At 41.7% G+C, this 22,008-nt stretch overlaps 1 protein-coding gene and 1 long non-coding RNA gene across 3 annotated transcripts; one reads left to right on the top strand and one right to left on the bottom strand.

The window, feature by feature from the left end:
• The first annotated feature begins 13,555 nt into the window (after positions 1-13,555).
• LOC105447864 lies at positions 13,556-14,946 on the top strand. Its single transcript, XR_974172.1, has 2 exons — positions 13,556-13,875; positions 14,307-14,946. It is a non-coding gene; the product is annotated as an uncharacterized LOC105447864 (long non-coding RNA).
• Positions 14,800-21,768, bottom strand: LOC105447863 (RNA polymerase-associated protein CTR9 homolog). 2 transcript variants are annotated; one of them, XR_974171.1, is made up of 15 exons: positions 21,504-21,768; positions 20,707-20,805; positions 20,389-20,628; positions 19,719-20,291; positions 19,515-19,634; positions 19,123-19,433; positions 18,517-19,042; positions 18,256-18,450; positions 18,052-18,168; positions 17,661-17,971; positions 17,242-17,582; positions 16,543-16,708; positions 15,601-16,293; positions 15,290-15,511; positions 14,800-15,126 (listed from the first exon to the last, which is right to left on the bottom strand). XR_974171.1 is itself a non-coding variant. In XM_011686095.1 (14 exons), the coding sequence occupies exons 1-14, from the start codon at positions 21,543-21,545 to the stop codon at positions 15,451-15,453; spliced, it is 3,795 nt and encodes a 1,264-aa protein (XP_011684397.1). In that variant the 5' UTR covers positions 21,546-21,768; the 3' UTR covers positions 14,800-15,450. The 2 variants fall into 2 exon arrangements, 1 of the variants encoding a protein (XP_011684397.1); XM_011686095.1 differs by having other exon boundaries at positions 14,800-15,511.
• Positions 21,769-22,008: the final 240 nt, after the last annotated feature.

Here is a 22,008-nt window from a genome sequence, read left to right on the forward strand (position 1 = left end):
TTAATCTTAGCTTTGCGTTTGTAGGATGTAAAACGTAGAATAAAATAGATCAAGTAAAATAAAAGTCGAACGGACTGGCTACGGAAAATATCGTCGTATAAATTCAGAGCGCACGAATACCTGAAATATTACCGAGTCCATTTCATTCGATCGTGATCAGCGAGATCGTTCGCCGAGTCGAATTTGCTACTCGAGTCAAACTCAATGCCCCTTTAAGCCCTTTTCTCCTTTCTTTATCAATTTCAGCTGAAGCAATTTTGAAAGCTCTTACCCGGACAATTGGATGCTTCGGCGGGAATAAATTGTCGTCAGCAAGAAGCGTAGGTGGCAATTCTCGTTAAGACGTCCTATATCAAGACTTATCCCCCCCTTTTCCCACTTCCTCTTCACCTTCGAGATCTAAATATAAGTAGCGCCCAACTTAGAAGCTCGATCTTCTATTCTCAGACTTGAAAGCGTGTCTGTATCAGTCAACCGAGTACGTTTTCGTGTTCTTCATTATTTCAACAATTATACCCTACCCGGGTAGTCGACGAATTTCGTCGGAAACCTTGAGAGAAGTTGCTTCCTTCTTTATTCAAAGGCCACGGCACGAGTCGCCGAAGTGAACGACTTCTTCCGTCCCTCCCCGAGTCGATTGAGCCGCGAGAGATCTCTTTTTATACTTTCCAATGCCGCCACTTTAATTCAGGGCGATATCCTCCAATCCATAGACTAGACGCCGCGAGCGCCTTTTAAGTCCGAATTACCATAGATATTGCTGACGTTTAATACAGCCTATCTGGACCGCGGGGCAGACGGAGATTTATCACGGTAAATTCAAGAAAATGAGAACAATTTTAATCAAGTATGGACACGGATTCCGATTAAGCTGGGGTTTTTTTCCCCTCCTACCGCATTTCCCGTTTGATTAAAACGGCGATTTACTACTTTCGCGTGAGGAGGTTCCCGATTGAGAGTGATTTTCCGTATAGACTCCTCCCGTGCGGAATAATAAAGATAGAATTTCTAAAAATTTTCAGTAAATAATTAAAGAGGAAAAATAATATAAGAAACGGCTCTCTCGCTATACGCAGTTACCGTACCTTAACTCGCGGAAAAAGTTTATTAATTTCTTTTTCCCCGCCGTTCAACTGATGAGACACCGACGCAACTGTCTCGCTGCGGAAAGTTTAAATTTAATGGCGCGGCAAGCGCGAGATTAAATTTCATATAAAGCACGCGACGACGCGGAGGCAGAGGTGTGCAAGAAGAAGCGGAAAGACGAAAGAGAAAGCACGGCGGAAACATCCAGCAGCAGCAGCAGCAGCGGCGGCGTTACACGGCATTCTCTAAATTCCGCGTCGCCGAGATTGCTTTCCCTCGGAGGAGGGAGACGATCGTTCAACGTCTGTTTCCGAAGGAAACAATCTCGGATCGTTTTCTACGCGCGATAACGGAAGGCCGTTGGCCAGGCGTAGCCACGTGCGCGAGCTCTTCTCTCTCTCTCTCTCTCTCTCTCTCTTTTCTCGCGTGCCGCGGGGAAAATTGATGGCGTGTAAAAAGAAGATCTCACATGTCCTTTGTGGAGAGCGGTGTGTATATTGTACTGCATGCGATAACACGATTAAAGGATACCAAGCACCGAGAAGGGAAAAAGGGGACAGAACCCACGGGAAATGATATAGGGCTTCCCTATCCTTCATCCGGCTCTGACGTAGAAATCGCGGAGCAATAAAATCGAAATCGAGCACCGAAATCGGTCCCGTTTTCTCTCTCCTCTGTGCATTTTCCGCGCGTTTTCCGTGTCCCGGGAAAAATCCTCTTCCCGCAGTTCTCAAAGAGAGATAGCACCTATAGCGACGTGACTTTTGAAATGAAATTCCCGACGACACGGGATCGTGTAATCGCATTACAGGCCGCTCGAAGCAGACGTATTAATGACATCATTAATACGTCTGACGTCCGGAACAGTTCCGACGAGACGTCATCTTTCTCATTTTCGCAGCGAAAGTTGCGAAAAATTGCGAAACGTTGGAAACAAACCTTCTTCTGCCCGCGATGCGAATAGAAAGACACTCATTAATCGCGTATCATTTCGCTCCTCCCCCGTTCGATCGTTCAATTTTTAATTATCAAATGTCAAAGGTCCACCGTTAATCTTAGAATGCGCCTCAACCGCGGACGATGCGATTCTTATATACGGCGAACTTAATTCGCCGTATCGGTAAGTTTAAAAGTGTCGCGTCTCGCGCCCGTACGAGACCCAGAAAGCATAAACAGCTGAGTAAATGCGTCCCGCTGTTATAAAAAGTTGAGTTATGCAAAGTGCATTGCTGCGAGCAGCGTCTCGACGCGAAAGCGGGATCCTCCCTTCTTCTCCCCTGTTCCTTCATCCCCCTCCGGTACGAAATTAAGCCAATATGCTTGCCGCTTGTGGATGTGCAGCTCGTCGTAGCGCGCTTTGTCCGACGTTAAGCGCTCTCCCTTGGAGGGAATCTTAAGGACGCCGGCAACGCAAGCAAGTCTCTCCTCGGCGCGCCGCGGCGGGAGAATTGCGGCTACGCTATACAATCCCCGCAGGCGAGAGCAGACAATCGTCTTCGGGTTGCCTCGCGACTGTATCCCCCGCCGCGCGATCGATTTCGCGCGTATAACAATCGGGTCCTCGCCGCCATCATTTCACGGATGCATCGCCGGGCGGGACCCACTTGCGGGATCGCGTGTTGCGCATTGTCAACGTTGCACTCAGAATTTTCTCGATAACGTCGCGTCGCGTGGATGACCCTTGTTACACAACCGCGTTCTGCCTCCCGTCCCCCCTTCTCCGCCCCTTCCCTTTCCTCCCCCCCCTCCCCCCGATTACATCACGGTTCAAGTAATCTCGCGAAGGATATATCCCGGTATTGTCGCACGGTAAAACGAGAGAGACCCACCCACTCGATCATCCGAGAGCGGCCCGGGATAGCGGCGCGGGATAGCAAGGATCTTTAGAAACGCGAGAACCGCAATTGAATAAATCATGGTACACAGAGAAATATCCTTCAATTTATCCTTGTCAGTTAAGAACAAATATCTACTGGAATCGACGCTACATCACGTGGGGAAGGTGGGAAAGGCTATAGATAGAAGCGTTAAGGCCCCGGATCGTACGTGACATAACGTAACGAGAGATGTCATAACTCGTGGGGCGAACCCGCGTCACGCCGATCACGTGTCGTTCGAGTGTCGAACGCAAGCGCGTCTCTCTTTTTCTTGTAACGAGCGACGGGCTTACACCCGCATCCGATCAGAGATCCGCGGATCCGCTCGATATTCCGCCGCAACTTCTATAAGAAAATATATTTCCATCGCCGTATTCGATTTTACCCGACACTTCCCGCTCTCGCGGCTGAATCGAATCGAGTCGAATCGCGTTGCGGTACACGTTTCGCCCCTTTCATCGCTTAATTCTGCTTGAACGGATTTGTTCGGGAACTTTCGGTGCGCGCTCCGCGTATACCTATAAAGGATTCTGTTTTTACACCGAGCGATTAACAACTCGTGGCGCGGCTGCTGCACAGCGATGCCGCGGTAAACTTCGAAAATTCGCCGAAACGTTGTATCGAACTCTTTGTGCGCGGCCGTCAAATAATCGGGAGCACGCGGTGACCGTCGGAGCACGCGGTGGAGTTTAATTTTCGCAGCTTTTTTTTCTTAATCCGCTTTTAAAACAAAATTGAATGAAATCAACTGATTGACTGGACGAACTGAACTTACCGTGTTACTCAAAGACGAATTATAGCTTTTATCGGCAAATAATTACGAGTCCAACCCAACTCGCCCAAAAGCATGAGTCCAATTACGCAGCTGTTCTCGACTCCGCACGTTAGAACTTTACCTCGGCACGTGTGACAGCCGAACGTGCGCCAGCTTACTTCCTAAAGGTTAAAGGTATTTATCCGCCTATCACCTCTCGCACGAGATTTTTTTCGATCTTGCCCTCACGCATATGTGCGTGTGCGTGTGCGTGTGCGTGTCGTGTGCGTGTGCGTGTGCGTGTGCGTGTCGTGTGCGTGTGCGTGTGCGTGTGCGTGTGCGTGTGCGTGTGCGTGTGCGTGCGTGCGTGCGTGCGTGCGTGCGTGCGTGCGTGCGTGCGTGCGTGCGTGCGTGCGTGCGTGCGTGCGTGCGTGTGTGTGTGTGTGTGTGTGTGTGTGTGTGTCTTCCGAGCGTATTTTTCAATTTTCCCCCGAACTCCGGGGGAATCGGCTTGGTCGTGCGAAGATCGACGGAAAGAATTTCACGTTTCAGACGCACGACACCGAGGAGCCCTATCCCTCGAGCCTTTGTCGGGAGTAATTCCGCTGCGGGTTCCCTCGATCCTCGAACGATCCGCCAATTGAATTCGAAAGCCAGCGTCTGGGGGCTTTCATATCGCGCGCAACACTCGACGACCGCGACATCCCGGTCGGCGTCTCGTCGCGTACGCGTTGAATATCAAGAAAGCGAGGAGTAAAAATTGTCGGCGCAAATATCAAAGTTCGCCCGCGCTCCGGCGAACCACGAGGACTCGTTACGCGCGAGTGTGTATCCCTTTGACAGTAGGTATACGCCTCCTTTTTCTCTCTCTCTCTTTCTCTTCCCGTTGTCTCGTTGCCAAGCGCTCACCTAATTCCTGCAGTGCGAAATACACGCGCTTTTATTCCTCGCGAACGAGAGAACTCCGCGCGGCATTCATTTCGTTTTGTTGATTCGCAGCGTATCATACATTTAAATTTCAAAATTCTTGATGTTTAACAAAGTGCTGGAGAATCTCGAGAACAATTATGCAGCACGAGATGACGAGGGGACGGGGGGCGGCATTCTAAACGAGAACGTGATGGTATTGTTACGTGAATTGAAGTATACCGACGAGAGAGAGAGAGAGAGAGAGAGAGAGAGAGAGAGAGAGAGAGAGAGAGAGAGAGCGAGAGCGAGAAGATGAAAACATTTCATACATTTTCATGACACGCGAGGACTAGGTCGAGAAGGGGAAGGGGAGGAAAGGATTTACTTCGTTCGCGAACATAAATTTCGCGAGGAGTCGATCGCTTTTTATCGCAAGGAATATCCGCGAAAGCAGTTGAATTTCTTTTGCGAATCGAAACGCGATTCGACGTAGATTGGAACGATTGATGTGGCAGACGAGCTTGATGAAAAATCAGCTTTCATTCGGCAGCATTTTGCTTATTTGTTTTGCCACAAAATATAATGCATCTCTGACAGAATATTCCCAACACCGGATAGACATTGACGTTTTCCGCAGATATATTATTAACTGTCAGCAATTTTTACTTTGATATTGACCGCGGTCAATATGTAAATATTTAAGCGTACATTAAATGATATTAAATCGAATGTATAGAATCAAGTAGAATGTGTCAATACAAATGAATTTTATGTCAAATCAGCATTACATCGATGTAACACCGGATTCCGGCTGGAATATTTCGTAAAGCCAACATCGCGCGCGTTCTGTGTACTGGTATTCATATATTCATGCGATGCAGGAGTTCAACTCAAGCTTGATCGATAAAAATGAAATAGCCGACAACGCGCCGGCCGGGGGGTCCTCCTCTCGGAAAAAAAAAATGTCTCGCGAAACGCGCGCGTGTCTCTTTTATTCACACTTGCAACGATGTCTGACTGCCAATAGAAAAGACCGCCGAGAGGGAAATGGATTATTTTGACTGTACCGGGGGGGATTATTTTCGAATTCTCCTTTTTTTTCGCGGCGGCGTAATCTATACAATGCCAAGCGGATTGCGGTTCGTCTGACAATTCCACGTGCCCCGCACGAAAATCCGACTTATTTTAGTTGGTACCGAATAGTTCGAGAAATTGGCCACTTCAGGTTCAACCAAATTTAATTACGTTGATTGTTCCAAGACATCAAGAACAGAATCCAACTTTAATAAACGTTGAGCGGGAGTGTCATCCGTCATTCGTTTTGTATCATAATTGAAATATTAATGCAATTAATTTTTAGAGAAAGATACATGGAAAGAACGATTTTGTTGGAAGATCTAAAAATTTTACTGGATACAGATCTGACATAGTTCCTAATTCTTGTTTTAGACCATCAAAATAATTTTGTTGGAAAGTTAAAAATGATAAGTATTTTTAACTTTCCAACGAAATTAGTTTGATATTCTAGCAATCAGTTTGACTTTCTAACAAAATTATTTTCAGATCCAGCAAAATCGTTCTTTACGTGTATGATTGCGCTTTGTTATACCGTTATAATGTATGCATATCTCGCACGCACATATGTGTATATCTGTATATTATTCTTACATACTCGCCGCGCTATTTTATCATTTGTGATTAGATCATCTTATTACCTGACTCCACACGTTCTGTATGCTCACGTGCGCTTCCTGTGCGACCTGAATATATTTGCTTGAAACTGATTACATGACGATCAACATAGGCAAGCGTATTTAAGCTCAAATCCTCCGAACTCAATTTATTTCACTCTGCATAGGGAGGAAACGCGATTCGCCACCCACATGCTGCGAGCAAAATGAAGAAAAATATTTCTTGAACAGCCGTTATAAAGCCGCGTTCGTGCCACCCGTGGAAAAACACGCGCAGACATAATACCGCGAAATGAGATATTTTATTAAAAAATATGCATTCGGTGAGATAAAAACAATGCAACAGCTATTTTTGCGTTATGCCGGATAAAATATTTCCGCTTTTACACCAATGTTATTATGTCGTAACGTCGAGTTAACTGTTACAATTGTAAAAAAGCGTCGTGATAAGATTTTTTCGTCATGTCGGCCGTTCGCGGGATTCCCTAAAATCCTCGACGCACCTGTCTCGTGCTGGTGTATTCACACGACGTTGTGTGAATCGTGTGTTTTAAATTTGGCGCTTGGGAAGTCAAAATCATTATAAAAAAAGAGAAGAGAAGATTAATCATTATAAAAAATAAAAGCTTGTCGTGAATCTTTTTCGAGCCGCCGCGACGGCTAATTTCTCAATCCCCTTAGAATAGCGAGAAAGTCGTCGAAAAATATGTTAAGACGAGGATTATCCTGGATTTGAGCGGATGCTGGTGTATTAAGTAAAGTTGTGCTAAGTGGCATAACGTCCGAAAAGCTTTAATCGGCAACGCCATTGAAAAGCTTTTCGCCATCCGCCGAAATTTTACAAATGAAGGAACTTCATTTATAGATTTTTTTCGATTTCGAGAGAAATTGCACGAAACGTTTAAAAATGTCGTTGATAAATCATTTTATTATTTAGTCATTTAAATAGCAATTCAATGTATTTTTTCGAAATATTACATTATCGTACGTAATTAAGTAACTTTAGAACGGATTGAAAGAAAAGAATTTTTCTTGCTGGATTTACAAGTGTAAAAATTAAAATGAGAAAACTTGAGGGAAGGTGGAAAGGTCAACTGTAAAGAGAAGAAGTACAACGGCGTTGTTCCAAGTTTTAAGATAAACGCAGAGAGATTCTAAATAAACAAGAACGATAACGACTCACTTGTTAAAGTAACTTTCATGTACATTGGTAATCTTGTTTAAAATATTTGCGAGTTTACCTAGTATTTCCTACGAAAAATTTTTCACTAAATTTAATATGGCACGAAAAAAAATCAGGTTAATTTTGCATTAACGGTATTTTGCAGTAAGAATTTTTAAAAATTTAGACTTTAATTAAATTGGCCATGTATACGTATAGTAGCAGTATACATATGTATGTGTAAAGATTTCAATGTTAATTCTATTCTACAGTTAACGGAAATTGCTCTCCCGACACGTATATATGTATATGTAAAGATTTCAATTTTAATTCCATTCCACGATAACACTTGGGGTCTCAATTTTTTTCCCAACTTCATACGACTATAATGGTAATCACTGCCGTTGCGACTTTCTATTATTATTTAAGGCCAAAGGAACAGACGTGACCTGTAATCCAATATCTGTAAATCGCTTTAACCGACGGATTCGCGGCGACGCGATGGAGAGATCTTAGAATTGCAAATCCGTCCGCACTGTTCTCGCGGAAAATGTCGACGGGCGACGCGCAAATATTTGCCACAGCCCCCGTCTTGTTTTGCATATGATACGCACGTATGAATATGCATGCCTTTTAAGAAATTGATAACGACTCTTCTGCATCCCGAGACCAAGGACGCGTCTCATCCGGAACGAGAGATTTCGGGGAACGGGGAGTGGATGGGGTACGCTCCAGTAGAAAACTGCAGTTAGCAGAAATTGCCTTCTCGACCGGAAGAGCGAAATTGGCACTCTCCAGACCGCGCGGAGGTCAGATTTTCATTCGAATGCAGCTGCAACGAGCAGACAATAGTCTCGCACATTAATATTATTTTTATTTGCGCACGTGCATTTCTGAATACGGCACGATATCCGGATCAATTTAACGACTAAGAATAAGAAGAAGAAGAAAAAGAAATGTACATCTAAATTTTCTTCCTGTCTATTTTCTTCCTTTTTTTAACTTTTTATTGTACTTTATCTTTAGCAGGATAAAAATCAGCATCCTCGATTCATCACTTTTTCTCTTTTTTCTCTTTTGAATTTTTTAAATTTCGAGCGAATAATCTATTCGTTATTAATTCATGTTTGATGTTATGGTTCTGCGCATATTCATGTTGCTTTAGAGTGAACTACTGAACAATATCGGCTACGAGATGTTACGAGGCGCATAAGCATTATCGCGACGATATCGTACAATGCGAATCCATTTTCAATTCAGTCGGAATTCCGTATAACGACGGAATCGGTGAGGCGCTCCTTCGGGGCGCACTTCCTACGTCGCATATTCGTTTTCGTTGTTAAGGGGCGAAATCGCATTCCGTATCGGTCAGCTCTCGGCCTTCACCGTATATACGATAAGACCCGGCATCGTCGAATTGGGTCATGATGAAAGCCCGGCAATTTCGACGAGAGCGAAATGAGGGGCGGAAAAAAAAGGAACGTCGCGAAACGTCCACTCCCTCGGGGTCGAGTGTTTGCGGTAACCTTAAACCTTATCCGATGAAGACGCAACAGCGAGGTTCCGCCCTCGGAACCCTTGGATCGACTTTCCCTTATTTTCCGAACATCGATGAAATGCTGCGATAAAGAATTTTCGAGAAGGCCTCCTTAAATCGAGGACGTCGGTCTCGGAAGCGCCTCGGAAAGCACGGGTATTGCGTCTTTATGTAGATGAGTAACTATACGGTGTAATAAGCTACGGTATAAAAAATTTAGTTACTAGAATTTCCGTTGATATGAAAAAAGGAAATTATCACAATCGATATTGAGAGAACAATTTCCGTTAACTGTAAAATTGAATATTTTACAATATGTATAATATCTACAATACATCTGCGATTAATACCGTAATGTTGAAATTATCTACAATTAATTAATACCGTAATGTTGAAATTATCTACAATTAATTAATACCGTAATGTTGAAATTATGGTTAAATTTAATTGAGACGTTATGTTATATTTATTACCGTAAAGCCTTGAATTTTTTATATATATAATTCTTTATTTAACGTAAATTTTAATATTTTTCGAACCAAACTTTTCTAATTATTTTAAACAACTCGTATATAGTTACACGGAAAGAACAATTTTTTTGGATCCAGATCTGAAAATAATTTTTGTTTATTAATCAAAATAATTTTGTGCGAAAGTTAAAATGATTGCTAGAATATCAAAACGTTTTGTAGCAATGCTTATCAGTTTTAACATTCTAACAAATTATTTTGATGATTCAACAAAAAATTGTTTTCAGATCTGTATTCAGCAAAATTTTTAGACCTTTCAACAAAATCGTTCTTTCCGTGTATTTTTTTTACTGCAGCAGCGCTGCGATGTGTGATATTATTTTATCGTACCGAATATGCCGCGATAAAAAAATCTGGGCGCTTCCTGAGAATCTTTCGTTCCTTGACGAAATGGAGATAACCAGATCGCGATTGCTTCCGGTCGTATGATCCATATCAATGATCGTAAAACTGCTCCAACGCCCAGATTCCGTAGAACGCTTTACGCACGTGGCAATAAAGTTTACGAGGCGGAGACACGTGCCGTGAGCTTCTACCGGCGTTTACACAGTCGTAATTTTAGCGCTGTCCGTGTGTAAACGTCGGTTGGTACCATCTTGTAATATATCGCTTTACGATTTGGCCAAATTGCTTTACCCTCGATCTTTTTCATCGATCGCCCTGTTGGCGTGACGCATTGGAAGTCACTTACTGAAAACTTTGTGTCAACATATATGTATGTGTTAGAAGTACGTCAATAATACGTCTATACGATTTTTTATTAATGTCCATTCCTACCAATGTAGGTTAACTACCTTTAATTCAAGTTTAACTTACTTTATATTTTTTTCTAACTTTAATAATTAGAAAATGATAGAAAGTAAATATAAAACCGAGATTAAAGTTACTATACATTTGGTAGAAATGGAAGTTGAAAATTAAAACTCAGAATTATTACCATCTGTTATACCACCATAATGAATTACTAAATTAATTTTATTGCAGTTAATTGAAATATCAATTATATTCCTTTTTACATCTTTTAAGTGCTCTGTGACCCGGGTCTCTTAAATCGACGATATAATAACAATCCGGTAATCACGCCATAACGACGACACGATGACAATTCGTAACCCTCGACGTAATGAGCATTCGACATGGGACAAGAGGCGTATATAAACGACGGACACAACGATGGTAATTAATCTTGCTGAAGCGGTTCAAACGGAAACGCTTGAGCCTCAAGTGCCCCAGCAATAACATTTGTTTGTGATGACGTCGAAATTTTTGCCATCTCGTAAAGCAAGCCGACTCTCATAATTCTAAGTCATTCATTAGCAATCACCGGTCTTGAAGCGGTTTTATTTAATCATTGTCTCGCTTCTGCGCGCATGCAATATTTCGCATTCGTGAAAATTAAACTCGAAAAAGCTAATTAAATTCTACTCGGACTTTGATCTGAAAAGACTAAAAAGTCTTTCTTTAGAGAGAATTTTTTCAGGTGGAATTCATATGTTCTCCATCGCGACGAACAAGAATTAAAATGCTTTAATAACATTACGAAAAATCGATATCTATCAAAGATTGATATTTCAATTAAGTATGTATAATTATTTTTTGTAAGGATGTCATTTCTCGGATATTTGACCCTCTTTCGGTTTTATTTTTGTAATATGTATTAGATATAAAAATAAAAAGATTTATGTTAAAAAAAGAGATTTCAATTAAAAGATAAAGATACATTTGGCTTGGCTTTTCAATTTTAGGGAAACGTACAGGAATAATTCTAGAGGTTTAAGGATCCAAAACATTCTTTGAAATGATAAAATTTAAAGCTGATTTTGCCAGCGTTAAGGTAATGTCGCATAAAAATATAAATGAACTCACTTATTGTCATCGAAGACAATGCAAAACAAAAGAGTCGAGAGTTACAGTAAATTCTGGGACAATCCACGACAGACTAAACACACGCGGCGTAAATAATATTGCATTGGCTTTGACGTACCTGTGGCTATGCATAATTCCATGGTACTAAGTTGTAGAACTAATTAAACTTCAGTCTACCGAGAGGCAAAGTTAGGCAGTTCTCCTATTTCAATGATTGGTTTCATGAAATTCTGTATAATCACTGCAGGAAGCCAAGATCGTTAAAGTTGAAAATATAGTTATAAAGCTTGATATCCTTCTTTAGCGTAATTTGTTTCTTTTCCACGCTGGAAAAAAAGAGGAGATACCGTAACAGTAAAAGCTGGTCTACAATTGGCGTAATCGTAGTCATAAGTGATTGAAGTTGTAAGAACTGATCTCTTATAAAATTTTTTTCTTATTTTTTATTGTGATTGGTGAATTTTTACAACTGCAACCACTTACAACTTCGCTTACGCAATTGTAGGCCGAGCTTAAAACGAAGAATACGCATCCTTTATTATACGTATCTTAGACTTCGTATTTTTTGCAATTATTTTATTTTATTTTTACAATCTATTATACACTGATTGTGCGATAGATAATTAATTACGTCAGAACTAATTTTTGAACAACAATCTTTTTCCTTTGGCAGAAAGACGTATCTTGTTTCGTAACTTTGTAAGCGTCAAATTAACTTAATTAAAGGGTCCAAAGAGGATGAAAGAAAAAAAGGGAAACTGAACTGAAATGAAACAACAAATGTTGTGGAGTATCTGGGTCAATTCAACGGAGTCGGCAAAGAGATCGAAAGAGGGAGCGTACGCGAGAGCGGGAGCGAGAAAATAAATCCACGCCGCGCGCGTCGGTGGATCGAAACGGCAAATATTTGGTGCGCTCGGTTGTGCCCGGCGTAGTACCTACAGACTGAGGGACTCGCACCCTCTTTCCTTAATATCTCCATTCGCTCCCCAATCTGAATCCTCTTGTATATCAGACTGAAGATTTCCCTCTAGATGTACCCCTCAAGTACGTACACTTCAGCGAAGATTGCAGCGCTTGCGAGTTAAGCGGTCGTAACGATAACGAACGGGGATTTCGGGCGCACGGTATCCTTGATAGTCCAAATCCGCTCGTTTTCTAAATCGGGATCTCAAATTATTACCTTTCATGGAGGATCTAATTGGAGGTGTAATTAAGATCCAACCAAAGTTGGCGGAAAATCAATTAAATTTGATATAAGATATAAGTAGCGGTGAATTATCTGTCTTTTTTTTTATTTGTATAATCGCGTACGACGCACGCGCGAGGATTTTACCATTATTTTTCCATTATTCACTCTAAATAGCTTTTAAATGTCGAGGCATTTCGGGAAATTTAGATTTTGTGTGAGATACTTAAGCGATAAGTATGATTGGTCAAATAATTTGACGTTTAATATGCGAATTATGCGGACAATTGATTTTGCCGAATCTAAGAGATATTTCGTGCGTTGCGCGACCATTATCGATGAGCGACGGGACCGAAAATTACTCGTGGGAAATTCAGAGCGCACGCTCTTCCGCGCACTGTAGTTGATAGCGTTATTACATATGTATGGGGTGGAATCTTGCTTGTGCCACGTGTGGCACCAGATTTACCGTGCTTTATATGCTATTGGGATTAAAGCAATGGAATGCACCTGTCGTGAAACTTGTCTAAAAATAAAGGATTCATGCCAGAGCTGTGGAGAAAGCTACCAGTGTGAGCTAGTGTAACTCAGAAAATGTGGACGTAAAATTTGGTTCATAAAAGAAATCTCACACGCTCGAAGGAACGAGAGTAGAAAAATGATTATATGAAAAAAAATCATCGCCAATAAAGAAAGAATCGTTGATCTATAAATGTATGAGATTTATACTTATAAATTAAAAGATTAAAAATTTTATTCTACATTATTCTACATATTTTTACTGAGACCTAAAAATTTTGTACTCCATTTTAAACTATAAATATTGAAATTTGTCACTAAAATAATGATAAGAGAAAGAGAGAGAAGAATAACAGCGCCACGTTTTTTTTTTATATATTGTTAAGGAATGACAGATGTGTGTATATAAGAGCGCGAGTACATCAGAAATCGTATATAACGTACGTCGTACACCTGACGAGAAGTTATCAGACTTTATAGACATACTGATGGAACTAGGCTGCCTTTTACGATAAAGTTTGACCGGGTCTTTAGAGCTAGAGAAACCCGGCGATAACCGGCGAGTAACATGATAGATAAGAGAAGTCACGAGAGGTCATGAGAGAAAGTCGAGGAGTGACGGACGCGGATACCGATGATCGAATACGATTCTGCACAGCCCATGATTTTCCTCGGCGATACGCTCATTAATTAAAGCAGGGATAAAGTGATTAAACCCACGGACAATGGGAACGGACGAGTGCTGAACTGAAAATGTAATTACAATTAAGCTATAATTACGTGCGAGCACTGACGCGCGCCGAAACCGGTTAATCCGTTTTCTACAAAGACCATATTCGTGTAACATTCATAATGAAATTACCACGTGGCTTGGTATGCTTCCCCACGTGGAACTGTTGCACAGACGCAACTGCTTTTCCACGTTAACGCCTCGTTTGCACGTAAACGTCATTAGTATATTGGTAGAAACTCATTAAATATATAACTGGACGAATTTACTGCAAAAGCATTATTCATTATCATTTATTCGTTAATCCATTTATCACTATAGCTTCCAATATAGGATACTCAGGTATTCATAGAAATTTCGTTTGTGTTTTTTCGCATGTGCATAATTGGATGTAATTAAATTACATTTAAAATTGCTATATTTCCATTAGAGAAATAAGGGGGAATGCTTTTTCAGTGCATTAATGTCGCTGACAAGTCCTTGGAAGTTTCGCGAAAACGGCGCGAGAGGATCGATACGCGGGCGGATCGATGTGGACGCCCGTTTGGAAAGGTCAGAAAATTAGAGCGAAACGCGCGCGGGAAATCGGATTGTCACCGGCAACTTGTGGTGAAATACCGTCGCAGGCCATGCGAGTGTGTCACTCACCCCGAGAATGAGCGTTTAATAATTTATTTTGCACCGCAGCAGGTGAGATCGATATGCGCACTGCTCCCCGCACGACAGACATCTAATTATATTTGCATAACAGCATACGACGTATGTTCAAACCTAGGAGCGTCGACCGTCTGACTAATGTAAACCGAGTATCGACTATTTTACATTTAACGTTTCACAAGTCGCCCGAGTGCCGAGTTGAAGTCTCGTGAAGTCTTTAGTCTCAGAAAAAACGCGGCTAGATCGAAAGAAAATTTTATCACCTGATCTAGGTAAAGAAAGTGATACAATGTGCAATTTCGTTGTTTTATTTAGCACTGTATTATAAAACTTATCTTACTTGATCATAGATACAATCTTATATATTTTGTCTTGTATATTTCATACATTGTTACCGTCGCAGTGCTGATGATATAGTATATAATAATACACAAAGCTATCGCCTGACTTATTATTAGATCATTATTATTATTATTGGGGAAAATAATATAACAATCTTTTTACAACAAAGAAAAAAGTCGATAAACTCATACGTAAATCGAGGTCCTAGTTGAGTGTATGTTAAGGTCCCCTTTAAAGTGTATTTGGTCTTCCAATATACTTCGTTAATAGATACATTCTATAAATTGTACGTGATGAGATATGACAGACGGTAACCGAAAATAATACAGTAAATCAGAAAAACAAGAATAGATGAAAATTTTAAAGTTGTTAAAAGAAGCATAAAACTGCTTCCAGCGATGTTGTATCTCATTATTATCAAAATACTTTTTAAAAGTTACCTAAGAAATAATTCCAGTAGAGGTGATTAAACATGTTTTTCGTAAGTTATTTGCATTGAAAGATCTTCATAAAAGGATCCTTATAAAAATTATATTTTACACATATCTAAGTATAATTTTTTTTCTTTCTTCACCATATTACAACTGTAAGAACGGCCGGTTTACTCGCTATCGCTACCGCCGCTTCCCGACACCGATTTTCTAGATACCGGGGACGCAGATCTGTGCAAAAAAAAATAACATGTCTGATGTAATATATACGAAAACTTTTATATGTTATAATTGTGTTATGAAAAAAAAAATAAACTCACCGTGCCGATCCGCTCGGACTTCGGCTTCGAGAACCGCTCTTCGATCGCGAGCGCGACCGCGATCTGCTGCCGCTCCTCGATCTTGATTTGGATCTCGAAACGGACTTCGATTTAGACCGCGATCGACTCTTGCTTCTCGACTTGCGTTCCTCCGAGCCCGAACGCGAGCCACTTTTGGATCGGGACCTTGACGGCGATACGCCTTTCCTTGAACCGCTCGGTGACCTCGACCTAGAACCGCTCTTTCGCGAACTCGATCTTGATCTTGGCTTTGATCCACTTCTTCGCGAGCCGCTGTTAGACCTTGATCGCGAGCCGCTCTTGCGCGAGCCCGACCTCGATCTTGACCTGCTTTTAGCCGACCCTGATCTTGACCCGGATGCCGAGCGGCTTCTTGATCTCGAAACGCTTCTGGACCTGGAGCCCGAAACGGATCGAGATCGAGACCGAGAGCGCGACCGTGATCGCGAACGGGAGGCTGAACGCGAACGCGAACGTGAACGTGAACGTGAACGTGAACGCGAACGCGAACGCGAACGTGAACGCGAACGAGAACGAGAACGCGAACGCGAACTGCTTCTTGAACGGCTTCCAGACTTCGAACGAGAGCGAGAGCGTGAGGCGCGAGAGCCTTCGGAATCGGACGCAATTCGACGGCTGCTACGCGGTTGGTTCTCGTTGCCGCTTTCGCCGCTATAACAACAAAAATTATCACAAAGTTTAAACGTGATTAATTTCGATTTTTTTTTATTGTGGGAAAAGTAAAAAATTAATATATTTAACAAGATGTTTTAATATATTCGCATTTTAATGTAGCCATTCGGAATATGATCTAGAAATAAATATGATACCAACTCGTAAGAAAAATCAAATCAACTCTGATTTGTTGGGCTACGAAATTAGACATAATTGTGTAATATTAAGATAACATATCGTGCTTACCCGCTAGCGATTTTAAGGGCGCCCGTATCGCTGTCTGACTCGCTCGTCGAAATAGTTTCTTTCGATTTAACGAGTTTGCCCTTAAGGGTCTCAACGGCGCCCTTACGTTTCTCTTTCCTCTTCGCGTTTGTCTTTCCACGCTTGCGTTTCGGTTCACTATCCGATCCTGCAAAATACATATTTTCGAAATTGTTTATTTAATCTTATAAAAATCAATTTGATAAAGCGAGAGATTGTTTCGTATTGTGTAATACGCGTTTATTTATTCGAACGCTTAACAATAATTATCGCGTCAATTCGTGTCGAGTCACACTTTCGTTACTTGGAAATCGCTTAAATCGTGATCGCGAGATTTCATCGATTCCCGCGAATCTCAAGAGTCACTAGCGATGATGTAATAGTCGTTCTCGTTGCAGGGTACTAATCAATTCCTCTCGTTTCTCACACCAAATTATCAATATGAAGCGAGGCTTGCAAGTTGAATAAAAAAAAAATAATAAAGAGTAAATATCTTATGAAATTTATTTCGCCTTGTACTAACACCTGCCCTTGAGGAAAACCGTATCGTCAATATAAGAAAACTGAGACTAACGCCTCAAAAACGCCCGTGGAGCAACCCGGGATTTACACGCGAAAAATCACACAGGAATTTTATAGTGTTTTATACGGAATGGACGAAGTAAAAATTAAATTTCTTACCGCTATTGCCACTTCCGGCGTCCTTCCTACGTCTGCCTTTACCTCTGCTCTTCCTCTCCTTAGTCTCACCGCTAGGTTTCCTCTTACGCTTTCTTTCCTTCGGCACTTCCTCTCTTCCGCCTTCGTCCCTCTCGGACCCTCCGCTATCACTGACATACTGGTCAGTTCGGGGTCTCTTGCCCTTCTTTCCGGGTTTCTCTGACGGCATTTCGCCGAACACCAACGCGTTCTTAGTTTTCTCCACGTACTCTTGTCGCTTCTGCAACATCTCCTCTTCTTTCTGACGACGCATCTCCTCCAATTTGCGTTGCTCTTCCGTCTGACGCATTTTGAAAGCTTGCCTATAAAGAGATGATTTAGATGATTTAGCGATAAGCATATAAAAAGGAAATATCATCTCTCCGACGAGAGTGACGTACCTTTCTTCTTCCTGCTTCCGTCTCAACATCTTCTCTTCCTCGTCCAACCTTCTAGCTCTAGCGACATGATACTGCGCTTGCGACAACAAATCCTGACACCTTCTGGCTTCAGCTTCAGCCAGCTGTTCCATCCTGTCGCCGTGCGCTGACAAATACTGGAAATATTTGTGCGACAGGCCTAATTCGTGAACTGCCTGAAGTACGGTGGTCAAAGTCGATTTTTCATCTTTAAGAATTTGCGTGGCCAGTCGTTGGAGTACGAGAGCAATATTGTACAGTAAGACGGTATCCTGCGGGGCTACTCGACGTGCCTAAAAATATATCGACAAATTAGGAATTAAAACAGAACAGTCTAAAAAATATTTACATATATTCACGTATAGCTAATTACTTTCAATAACGTCAGTTTCGCTTCTTTTAGCTTGCCAGCTTTAAAATAAGCTCTCCCAAGATATTGCAAGACTTCAACGTGATGGTACTTGTAGAACTTGCGCAAACAATTTTCGTACTGCAATGTTAAAATGCAATGTTAAATTAAGTTTATTTAAGTTGAAATCAATTACTTCCAATTATGTCAACTATACAGATTACCTACCATTTGAATAGCACTGACGAATTGTTTCTGCTCCACGTAGATATGTGCAATATTCAGCCAGACATCGCAGAATTCCGCCGTTGCCTCGCGCACTTGAGCAAATATATCTCTGGCTTCGTTTACGCAACCCTTATGCGCGAGTACCGCACCGATGCCATTCGCAGCCCAGATGTTCTTCGGGTCGTTTCTCAGAACCTATTAGCAAATCGTATTAGTCGTAATCGCGAGTGTATTTTGATCGACTAGCTCAAATTGCGTTACCTGCTTGTACATGGCCAGTGCCCGATCCTGATGTCGCTTCTCCCGTTCCTTGTCCTTTCCGCTCTGATGCAACGTCTGCAGCCAAATGTTTCCCAGCGCTATCAAGGAGTAAGCGTCGGTGCTGGTCGTCGGATTCTTCAGGATCCTCTCGAACTTCTTCTGGCCGGGGCCCCACTCCATCTTGGCCAGATGCAAATTGCCCAACAGCGACCACGCGTCCGGATGCTCGTTATTGATCCTCAGGGCGTCCTTGAACCAATCGGACGCCTCGTATATCTGCCCCTTGTCCCTGGCCATGCAGCCGAGTCGCAAGTAGCAGTCCACGTAATTCGGATGCTCCTTCAAAATGTCTTTGTACAGCTTCTCAGCACGGTCGAACACGCACAACGCCTCGTTGAGCCGCGCTAAATTGTAAGTCGTGGTCACTGCTATCGAATTATAATACACGGAATCGTGCAGGGCGTCCGCTTTCGAACGCGCCAGGGATTCCTCTAGATTCTTCCTGGCTTCCTCCAAGTTACCGAGTCTGAGAAGTATAAAAAGACAAATTAGTCACACAATTAGTCATACAAAATAAATGCAATGTAAAAAAAAATATACACGTACCTGTAATGCAACGCACCCACGTTGTTCAAGATCTCCGGCGGTATGTCCGCTTGAACTTTCTCCTTCAGGATCCTAGTCGCGGTCCCGTAAGCATTCAAGGCGGCGTTCAAATCGCTCTGCTCCAATATCTGTGCCAATTCGATCCAGGCTTCGACGTCGTCGGGAAACTGCTCCGTTACTTTACGCAAGTGATTTTTCGCAATGTCGCGTTTCGACTGGGAGCTCGAGTTAGCGTAGAGCGAGCCGAGAATCTTCATGGTTTCGTAATTTCCTGGTTGCGCTTTCAAGACCTTCTCGAAGCACTGGGCTGCCTTTTGTTGGGGGATAAATTAGTATTTTTACACGTCTATACAAATAATTAATTTTAAACAATGTATGCTGCACGTTCTTACATTTTCCGCGTCACCGCGATAGACGTACATTTGTCCCAAGCCAAAATGCGGCAGTACAAATACAGGCGGAGCGAACTGCGTCGCCTGATAGTAATATTGAAAGGCTTGATCGTAATCGCCCTGAAATATTTTTACTTAATTAGCAACGATGTGTAATATTGACACAAAAATTTTACATTATTAATTACTATTTTTTCTGCTTACTTGGACGTGAAATGCTCTGGCTAGTTGATAGCAGCTTTCTGCCCGCATGGCTTCGTTCTCCGTGTTGTGAAACGCGTGCAGCGCCAAATGTTGAACCTTGTTGTAATCTTTTTTGAAGAAGAAGTGATTCGCCAAGTGATTCAGCACCATCGGATTCGTCGAATCGATCGTGTACGCCTTCGATAGCATTTGCACGCCGGTCCGTATACTGTCGGGCTGCTGCTGATTCAGTTTTAAGACCGAGAGTCCCACCAGCGCGCCAACGCACTGTCCATCCAGCTGCAGAGCTCTCTCGAACGCAAGTCGCGCCTTCTCCTGATTATTCAACTTCATGAAACAATGCCCCATGCCCAGTCTGACGGCGGCCGGACAGTTTGGATTGGTTCTGAGGGCCTTCTTGTAGAACGCGAGAGCACCTCTGTAGTCCTTTTTGTTGAAAGCGATGCAAGCTTTGCCGAGCAGAGAAGGTATATTGTTCGGCGACTGATTCAGCACAAAATTAAACTGCGCGTCAGCCTGCTCCATCTTATCGCCTTCGAGCAGGCAGAAGTAAGCTCGGCCGAGCAAATGGTTCTATCATTAAAAAATGATTGTATGTAATTTAAAAAATAGAGAAAAGTAGAAAAATTATGAATATCGCTTGTGAAATGCATGTTCGAATGACACCTACCTGATCGTACATGATAATCTTGTCAGCTGTTGTATACAATAACGTGGCTTTTGTGAAAAGATCTCTCTTCTTGTCCTTGTTCTTTTCCTTGTTGGCTTCCTGGACGTAATAGGCAGCCAACATGTCGAGTGCTCGCATCTGATCCTTTTCATAGTCGCGAAAATCAATATTTGCATCAATACGAGAAGATTCGAGTATCTTAATGAAATCTTCGATCTTCTGCTGCTTATAATACTCAAGCTGAAATAAGAAGTAAGCTTAGATAGACACTGTGACATAACCTCCCTTTTCGATTATAAAATTATCCGTTCTACGTACGGCCAAATTGACCCAGATGCTGAGTTGGGCATGTTCCTGCCGCAGAATCCCCAGAACTTCATCTCCATCTGGTAATTGATCCAAATAAAGTTCTATGACCTGTGGGATTAAACAGAAACGATTAAAATCTCGGAGAAGTTATGTGTAAATATCTCGCACTTCTATCTTGATTTAACCTTGATCTCAAGCAGCAGAAAAGTTTATACTCGTGAGAGGCAAACACACGTGACATTACTTATATCCATTTCTACCAAAGTGGATTAACTTTAATGTGATTCAGCTTATCTTTTTTTTTATTCTTAGTACTAGAAAAAGATAAAAAGTAAGTTAAACTGAGATTAAAGTTAATCTACATTAGTAGAAATGGACATTAATTTGGTAATATCGCCTGTGTCGGACCTCCCCCCTCGTGGTGGAGTGAAAAAGAGTTAAATAAGGAATTTGCTGGAGCATCGACGACGGATCTCGAGTCTCTGTTAACTTTTTCTCTTGAATCTGATATTTACTTTTGTTATCTCGAAATTATATTATTGTTCCTGCTCCACTTTCCAATCTTTCAAAAAATTTGTATAAAGACGATGAATACTTGGACCGAAGCGAAACACGTCCACCCCGATCAACAGCGAGTAGAAATATTGGAAGAAACATTTCCCTTTCTTTGAGGTTAGGTCTGTACCGACGTCGCTGATTACCGTAAAATTTCGCGTTTTCCATAATTTGCCCGATTTCTTTATTATCGAGATCTCGTTATAAGTCTCGTAAATCAATTATATAATCAATAGAAAAGACATATTTACCTCATCCGTGTCACGGAGTGGTATCTCTATGGAGCCCGCCATATTCTCACGTTAGGGCGGTTGATCCGTCGGATATCACTACATCACGTCACCACGGTCACTGCAGTCAGGACTCTTCTCTGCTGCAGTACTACATTGACTAGTGACTACACTAAAGAGATATTCCTCCGGCTCCGATTTACTCAGCTCCGGTTCCTCGATGAATGAGAATGTGTACTAGATTTAAAGGCATTTTACCGAAATTGTATTGATCACACGCGCTACCTGTAGTATTTGTACTGCATTAACTGCAACCCAGAGATAATTGCAGATTGTCGATGTTATCGACTATTAACAAATATATAAATATATATATATATATATATATATATGTATATATATTTAAATAATACATTATTAAAATCATGATTTTTTTATTATATTATATAGGATTTTTATTATATTATTAAGTATTCGTACTTATTTATAAATGCTTTATAAATATACTATATATATATATATATAT

Source organism: Wasmannia auropunctata, unplaced genomic scaffold (assembly GCF_000956235.1).
Source record: "Wasmannia auropunctata unplaced genomic scaffold, wasmannia.A_1.0 LD336090.1, whole genome shotgun sequence".
Taxonomy (NCBI): Eukaryota; Metazoa; Arthropoda; class Insecta; order Hymenoptera; family Formicidae; genus Wasmannia; species Wasmannia auropunctata.